The sequence below is a fragment of the Acartia tonsa genome, chromosome 1 (assembly GCF_053477335.1).
Source record: "Acartia tonsa isolate MP-2025a chromosome 1, ASM5347733v1, whole genome shotgun sequence".
Lineage (NCBI taxonomy): Eukaryota > Metazoa > Arthropoda > Copepoda > Calanoida > Acartiidae > Acartia > Acartia tonsa.
This window is the reverse complement of record NC_137260.1, coordinates 39,564,946-39,573,939: the sequence shown is the minus strand read 5'-3', so window position 1 is coordinate 39,573,939 and position 8,994 is coordinate 39,564,946. Positions and strand designations below refer to the sequence as shown.

The following is an 8,994-nucleotide window of genomic DNA, read 5'->3' as shown; positions in this document are numbered from 1 at the left end:
TAAGAGATACTCATGTATTGACATGTCATATTATGTTATGTCATTATGTCTTGACATATCATGTTATGTCATTATGTCTTGACATGTTATTTCATGTCATTATGTATTGTCATGTTATGTCATTATGTCTTGACATGTCATGTTATGTCATTATGTCTTGACATGTCATGTTATGTCATTATGTCTTGACATGACATGTTATGTCATTATGTCTTGACATGTCGTATTATGTTATGTCATTATGTCTTGACATGACATGTTATGTCATTATGTCTTGACATGTCATATTATGTTATGTCATTATGTCTTGACATTTCATGTCATATTATGTCATGTCAACAATTTTTAGATTATTTTTTTCTTGTTGTAATAAACTGTTGTATAAAAAAAAATTTTATTTCATTGATAGATTTTTTAGCAGAAACTTTTAGCTTTTGCTTTAATTTCAAGTATGACAGGTGTCCAAAAAACATATTCTTGTTAATTTATTTATCCTCGCACTGAGAGGGACATAATTTGAGAGAAACGTTTTGACAGGTTTTTTTTCGAGGGTTAGCTTACCCAAAACGATATACCTGTAGCTTGTTGGTTTAGGATTTGGAATTCAATTATTATTTATCGCAGGTATTTTGTATAACCAACAAGTAAAATAAATCTAAAATAATATTTTGGGGGCAAATAGAGTGGTCGTCAATTTTACGATTTGTTCCCCCCAACGACAGCTAAAAACCACGTACGGTATGGGTTTCGTAATTTTTTTGGATTAATTTCTTTATTGGTATAAGTTGGATTTATCGCCTCGTATCATGGACAGCTTTCCGTGGATTTTTAAGCTGGGAACTGGTTCAAATCCAGGGATTTTCAAAGCCGTACTGAGCTGGATCTTTAAATCATTTCAATGGTGCGCCAAATCAGGGCGCGCCGAATTTCAGTTAATCACAGCGCGGCATTTCGTAAAATGTTGTGCTCTCATTGGTGGGAAGTTGGCTCACCCCGATTTGGCGCACCATTGAAATGATTTAAAGATCCAGGTCTGGAAAAGGATTTTCTTAAATTAAGGAACATAATGATAATAATAAGCCCTAACCGACATCATAAAGGATTATATTTCTTAAGAATATTGTATGTATATTGAATCTTGTAAATCTCACAAAAATTTCAGTTTTCGTCCAGTTCAAAGTTTTAAGATAAGAATTATTTACTTATGAAGAAAAAAAATTCAGTTAAAGATAATATTTGTTATTATTTCTAGTGCTATAATATGAATTTCGGGTACAGTAGAAATTAAGTCACCTTAAGCTGTTTTACTGCTGTTATAGTTTATTTACAGGAACTATAGCACTCATATTTTGAAAGATAGATGCATCAGTTGTTTATTTGACTTAGGTTGGTTAACTAAGAACAAGATAATATGTGTGACCAACAAGTGAGTGCTTATCTTAATTTATGCTATTTAGAGAAGTTATTTATATGGCAATGAATAGGGTTAGCTCGGCCCGATACCGGGTTTTTACCGGGCAGTTTAATTCCGCCTTTATTTAAACCATTATTGAGTGTTGAACACTTACAGTTTTTAAGCTTATTTTTAGAGTAAAATAGGGGGACTGTGGGGTTATTTAAAATATTAGCTAAAAATTTTGGAGGAGTGACATACACCTGCCCATCACCACTCTTATTAAATTCACCCACTCCTACGGTTCTAGAGACACCTTAAAAAGATTTTGAGACTTAAAAACCTTTTGGACAATGGTTCGCCCCTTAGTCCACCGATAAAGAACACCTAGTAGACCGAGAACTAAACCTTTGATTACACGATCTTTGACCTTAAAGTAGAATCTCGATGTTGGGGCAGGATTCGAACCTAGCATCTACCCGACAACGAGAGGATGAACTAATCAAAGAGTTGAAAAGAAAGTAAACTATATTGACTGAACAAAATGAATTAACAATATTGTATACCTCAGGAGCTAGCATACCTGTGTCCAGAGCCAGAACATGGACCTCTGGATGTGTACAGAGGGTGTCCACAGGATACAGGTAAGATCTGAATAAGAATCAGGAGCTGGTATACAGGCTGTGTAAAGAGCTAGCACATGGACCTCTGGATGTGTACAGAGGGTGTCCACAGGATACAGGTAGGATCTGAATAAGAACAATCATATCAACATAAAACAAAGAAGATAAAGTATAGAATAGAATCCAGGTAGAAGATTCTGCCTGGCTAGCCTGAATTAAAATCTACTTTATCTTCTTTGACATAAAAGTAATTTTTGAAGGTCAACAATTTCTATTTAAAACGTGATTTATAGAAATAAATGACTTATGTAACTTTGTATTTGTACGATAAGGCATAAACCATACAAAGTCTTAATGAACATAATCATTTTTTGAATCTTTTTGCAGGTGTACACCTTCCACGCAATCTGTCCATCCAGGACCTAAAACCTGGAAATCAGCTGAAGCCAACATTTGACTGGAGGCTAGTCAGGGTGTGCGTCCACAGGAAAGTTGAAACCAATTATTTTCTATTTTACAGGGAGGAAAGGGACTTAGTACCGTTAAGCATTCTCTCATTTGTTGGATAAAAACTTTGTTAACCATCATAATAGATATAAGGAAGGGGGGTTGGAAGAGAGATTTCTGTGCTCGACTAGGCTCTTTGGGGGAAACCTCTTCTTTTGTTAATCAAAATAACTGGCATAATATGGTTTGAACTTGCAGAAATGAGTTATTGGAAACAAAAATGAAAGTTTGGCGGGCAATAGAAAAGGATTGAATTGAATTTAATATTCTATTAATAAGAAATAGTAATTCTGTTTGTCTGTTACTCCCAGTAACTAATAAATTTTGCCTTTCTATTTAAAAAAAGACCCCACCTAAAGTTTATTTATATGAGAAATAAAACGTTAGATAAAAGTCTCTCTCCTCCCCCCCCTCCTAAAAAAAGATCGAATAAAAAATGATGTAAAACCTATTTTTGTTTCCTGCCCCCCTGTTTATTGTATTTCATTAAATTTTCTCAATAATAAAGTAATAAGGTTTCAGTTTGTCTATCTGTTAATATAAAATATAAAATTTACTAATTCTGATTAAATCAAGATCAATTATGTTCAAAAATAAAACCTTCAAATAACAGCAAAGGGTTATACGGGAATAATTATACTTAATTCAAGCACTAAGAAACTAATCAATCAATCAAAACATGAGGATTGATTTAGTTATTGGTAGGCTATATTACATATGCGTAATGTCGTCTGTAAAATTTCTAGGAGGTTGGGGACATTGGACTGTAAATTACACTGGTACTCAAATTTTTATAACCACATTATCTTATTCTTTGGGTACTTTTATTTAATTTTCCAAACTAGTAGTTTCCATACTTGTTAACAATAATTTTAATCTACAGAAGGGGTTGATCAAACAAACACTTATTAAATAGTAGCTGCACTACTACTGAATATAGGGTATATTATGTTACATATAAAATACACAAACAGAACACTTTACTCATATACAAAATACTCCTGTACCTATAATATAAAAGTTTTTGTTTTAGGTTAGGAATTATATTTTTGTTTATAGTACAATACTTTTACAATTTGACTGTTATAAAATAGATAAGTAGAAAATATTTTTTCCGGCATTGAATCTATTATATAGATTTATGTAAAATAATTCAATTCACATTGTTCATCCTTTAGGAGCCAATATTTCAAAGGTTTTTCTATTTCCCATTTAATGGAGTTAAATAATAGTTGGATAAATTCACTGTAGTAAAACAAATGTCTTTTCTTCAAAGATTTATTTAGAAACATATTTTGGTGAACATTTAAACTCAGTTGGTTCCTGGGTCTTTCTAATATGACTTCTGAACATTTCTTTTCACGCCTGTCTGTATTTTAACCTACTTTTTTTTCCATAAGTTTGGCTGTTCTTCTAACTGTTTTGCTGAGCTTCGCTACTTGTGGATTTTGTAATCCTTATTTTTCAATGCAAAATGTTGCAATTAAATTATTTATCCTACCGAAAGTTGAAAAAAAATGTGAGAAAAAATGCTTGCAAAGGCAGCGGGATTTAACGGTGGAGGAATTCAAAAACCTAACTGGACAAAGACTATACAGGTTCCAGCAAATTCAGCCTGTTACAGATATAGAGGTAAGTTTCACAGATCATTTTGTACAGGCATACAAACTTTAAATTTATCTTTTACATCATTAAAGTTTTTTTTTCTAAATAAGAATTATTCATAATTTTTAAATTTTTGTACTTTGGACTTAATCAAATCAATAGATGTTCTAAAATAAAAGTCAGAGTTATGATCAAAATCTATTTACTTTAACATCTACTATGAAAACTTCTCCTTTTGATTTAGCTCAAAGGCTTGTTATAAGTATTGGTAGGTTATAAATATATTCCTTAACTAACATTATCTATTAACTATAAAAAAAATATTATTTACTAGGCTGTTATAAGAGATAGACAGCAAAATATTTGCTTAAAATTCCGCTGAACCATTATGTCTCTTTTGTTGTTCTCTATATTACTTTTATAATATTATTTTCTATTCCTGCTCTTTGCTACTTGTGGATGATAACATCCTTGTTTAACATTTTATCTTTTTTCTCATATTAGATGCTAGAGTCACCATTGAAATCAAGTGCCTTGGTGTCATCACTGGGAATGTATGATTGGTCACTCTGTGCTAAAAAGATGCTCTACAAGGAGTTCTTCCTAGGCAGTGTTTCAGGTGATTGATTGATTGAAAAAAACATTACGCGGCATTATAATGCACATTGCGCTTTGTTAATCTGGGAAATGTATGATTGGTCAATCTGTGCAAAATAGATGTGTAGAAGGAGTTCTTTCTTGGCAGTGTTTCAGGTGATTGATTGATTAGTTTAAAAAAGGCAGGGCATTATGATACACGTTGCACTTTGTTACTAATCTTGAGAATGTATGATTAATAACTTTGTGCTAAGAGATTGCTTTATAAAGAGTTCTTCCTAGGCAGTTTTGTTGGTGAGTGATTAATTGGTTTTATAAATATTACTATAAAGCATGTTGTTCATTCTTTTGAATTTATTGTTGGTCACTCTGATCTACAACTAAAGATTTTTCTTACACTTTCTAGGAATCATCATCCAATTTTGAAATCGATAGGACAATTCATTCTTGTCTAAAGTAATAAAAAGGGTTAACTGTATACAGACGGACCCTCATTATAGAAAAGCTTCGTCTTTAAAATTGTATTTTAGAAAGAGTTGAAATATATCTGTGTAAGATGTAATCAATATAAATGGAAAACCCATATATCTAATCTATTCAGATATATCTAGTTTATTTACCACAGGGTTTCCAAAAAAGAAAAAAAAAATATTTTTCATAATTGTTTGCAAGAAAAAGTAAAAAGTAAAGTAAATTGATTTTATTGTTTTGTTTAATCTTTTGGTCACTTTTAGTGGGCCAAATCCTATAAGATTATCTGGGCTAATTTTATTTAGGTTTGCTTAGCCCTGCATAGATATAAGGGAATATAGAAACTAGAAACCCTAGTTTAAAGTCTATCATAAAGCATTTTAGAAGATTTTGCCCATTTAAAAGAACAGCCTGCAAATGTGTTAGTTTTTTTAAATAAACTTAAATCAATTTAAATTGGTCCTCTTTTTATTCATTTCCTATAGCAAGCTAATTAAAAAAGTTTTCTTAGTCACCCTGTATATGTTTTAATTCTAGAAACATTTGTGTAGATAAAGGGTGTGCAAAAAAATGGGAACCTTTTTATAATTAAAATTGCGCGGCTTAAGTTCATAGTAGAAAAATATTATACATATCGTTAGAACCACTATTAACTCTAGTTTTTAGAAATATAAAAACGATTCCTGTGCTAATTATAGTTTAGGAGCGGCGTGGTAAAATGTCCCAACTGACTTCAAACTTGACTTGCGAGTAGAATGTGCAAAAAGAAATGCTTACATTTTAAAAATTTAATCTGTGTGGCTCGTTGGTAATGGTCGAAAAATTCTATGCATATTGTGAGAACCTTCATTAATTCTTGTTTTTGGAAATATACGTGATATTTTTGTGCTATTTGTAATTTAGAAACTTTATTGAAAAATGTAAGAAAGTTTTAAAATGTTTAAAGTCAGTTGAGACATTTTACCATGTACCTTCACAGGAATCGTTTTTATATTTCCAATAACTAGAGTTAATAGTTCTAACGGTATGAATAACATATTTCTAGTTTTAACACAAGCCACGCATTTTTAATTTTTAAAAAGTTCCGCATTTTTGCACACTCTTTAGTTTATTTTGTGTAAAACTGGGTAAACTGCAAGATTGCATGTGTGAGTAGACACAGAAATTTTTCCCAAAGGGTACTCAACTCAAAATAGACAGGTTTAAGGAAAATACAGGTACACCGACAAACGTCCTAATACGACAAACGTCCTAATGCGACAAACCTCCTAAACGACAAACCTCCTAAATGACAAACCTCCTAAACGACAAACGTCCTACTGCGACAAACGTCCTAATGCGACATCTCTTTAGTAAAACGTCCTAAAAATTTTCAAAAATTATGGAATAAAAAAAATCGGTACACCGACAAACGTCCTAATACGACAAACGTCCTAATGCGACAAACGTCCTACGCGACAAACGTCCTAAGCGACAAACGTCCTACCGCGACAAACGTCCTACTGCGACATCTCTTAAGTAAAACGTCCTAAAAATTTTCAAAAATTATGAAATAAAAAAAATCTTCCAAATTTAAGGACAAAATCCTCTAATTGTAAGAATACTTATCAATATAAAATTCAAAATGGCGATAATTAACACAGGAAAATAATCTTTAACTGAAATTTATTTTTTGAATAACTTTAACCATAGGCTAAATTTTAAAAATCTGTCCGACAGTTTTCCCAAAGTCTGTGTTGGCTATCAAATGGTATGGTTTCGAACCCGATACATCCTTGCATTACAAAATTCGACCTTTAAATTTTTAGGACGTTTTACTTAAGAGATGTCGCAGTAGGACGTTTGTCGCTTAGGACGTTTGTCGCGTAGGACGTTTGTCGTAGTAGGACGTTTGTCGCGGTAGGACGTTTGTCGGTGTACCAAAAAATCTTCCAAATTTAAGGACAAAATCCTCTAATTGTAAGAATACTTATCAATATAAAATTCAAAATGGCGATAGAACACAGGACAATAATCTTTAACTGAAATTTATTTTTTGAATAACTTTAACCATAGGTTAAATTTTAAAAATCTGTCCGACAGTTTTCCCAAAGTCTGTGTTGGCTATCAAACGAAATGGTTTCGAACCCGATACAACCGTGCAATACAAAAATAGACCTTTAATTTTTAAAATAATATATATTGCCTCTTATCTTAGAACATTTTAAAAACAAATTTGGAAGATTTAATTTTTTTTTAATTAGGACGTTTTACTTAAGAGATGTCGCATTAGGACGTTTGTCGTTTAGGAGGTTTGTCGTTTAGGACGTTTGTCGCATTAGGATGTTTGTCGCGGTAGGACGTTTGTTGGTGTACCAAAATACATGCCACAGTAAGATAAATAAGCAAATAATAAAATTTATATCTAATATATGTTGAAATGTGTTTTAAAGATTTTTTGTAATTATTTAAATTAAATTTGATTATTTTCAATTTACCATTCTAAGAATTTTTGGCTTATTTGAACTTCTTAATAACATAATTTTTTTTCAAAATATAAAATTTTTTTAACCTCATATAAATGCAAAAACGATATCTGTCTGTCTGTCTGTTTGTTTGTTTGTACCAAAGGATCTCGCTAACCGCTGAACCGATCGGGCTCTCTCTAACAGGGTAGCTTCGCATAGGTCTTGGGAAGGTTTATAACTATTTTGTCCCCTAGAAAAAAATTCTCCCCTCCCCCCCCCCAAAATAATTAAAAACTAAAGTAAAAAACGGGATGAGGACTCAGGAGTGGCGACAACCTCCCTGCCCCCCCCCCCCCCCGATTTAAAAAAAATATTAAATTAAAAAAATGAGTTTTAGGATTCTAGAGGCCTCTAGGGGCGAAGCCAAGTAAAGTATACAACGTATTAACCTAAGTAAGATTAATGAAACAGTTATCATATTTATAAAAACAATTTCAATTTTTAAAAGCGAAGCTTTTCTGAAATAATTATCGGTGCAAGTCCCTACGTGCGAAACGTTTATCTCTTTTCGTTTATTTAGAAATGTTAAAATTGTCCTGTCGATTTTAAACTTGATTATTCCTATAACACTAAGGTACGATTTAGGAAGCGTATCAACTCTATAATCCTTAAAACCTGCTATTTTTTTACTTTTTACAACAACTTTTGTATGATAAAAATCCTGTTCACCTGATTTTTGGAATACCGATTCCTATTACAACAAGGTACAATGATATAAGCGAATCATGTCCTAGAAATGTAAGAATGTCCTAAAACAGTATCCTGTATTTAGTCAGTTTTGCAACAAAGTTACTTACAATTTTGTTTAGACTCATGCATTTCTATTTTGCTTATTTAGATCTGACACTCTACAAGTGTTAATATGCGTTTTCCTACCGTTTCAGAGCTTCTCTCTATGTTGTTATCCTTGTTAAAAAAATTTACATTTTCTCTGTATTTTAAACCCTTTTCCTACATGCGTAAAACATTTTTCTTGAGAAATAATAAATTCTAATAGTAGAATAAGGAAAATATTTATATATTTGCTAAAATTAAAATTTCATGAAAAAATTTTTTTTCTTATTTTATTTTCTGCAAATATCTTGAAAGGGGAGGGTAAAGGGTATATTTGGTGTTACTTGAGGGGGCAATTTGAGTTTTTCCTCAATGGTTTGAAAAAGAAGATTTTCTTTTTTTTATGTTGTGCTCGAACATAACTAATAAAATAAAAACTAGCTTCACTTTTACAAAAAAGGCTCTAGAGGCACTTTCAATTTTAGTTTTTTAAGGTTTAAAAATGTTTTACCTGGAC

At 31.6% G+C, this 8,994-nt stretch overlaps 1 protein-coding gene and 1 long non-coding RNA gene across 4 annotated transcripts in view; both read left to right on the top strand.

Moving 5' to 3' along the window:
• Positions 1-1,308: 1,308 nt before the first annotated feature.
• LOC145327464 (uncharacterized) lies at positions 1,309-2,585 on the top strand. Its single transcript, XR_013882178.1, has 3 exons — positions 1,309-1,426; positions 1,965-2,037; positions 2,404-2,585. It is a non-coding gene; the product is annotated as an uncharacterized LOC145327464 (long non-coding RNA).
• Positions 2,586-2,724: 139 nt separating this feature from the next.
• Positions 2,725-8,994, top strand: part of LOC145319220 (peroxisomal acyl-coenzyme A oxidase 3-like) — a 43,314-nt gene continuing 37,044 nt past the window's right edge. The window contains exons 1-4 of one of the 3 annotated variants that reach the window (XM_080161201.1): positions 2,725-2,772; positions 3,704-3,718; positions 4,065-4,155; positions 4,633-4,747. In XM_080161201.1, coding sequence (XP_080017327.1) covers positions 2,744-2,772; positions 3,704-3,718; positions 4,065-4,155; positions 4,633-4,747 — 250 coding nt within the window. In that variant the 5' untranslated portion in view covers positions 2,725-2,743. Of the gene's footprint in view, positions 2,773-3,703; positions 3,719-3,975; positions 4,156-4,632; positions 4,748-4,837; positions 4,882-8,994 lie in introns of those variants that run through there. The other 2 variants (XM_080161200.1, XM_080161206.1) reach the window with 2 other exon arrangements.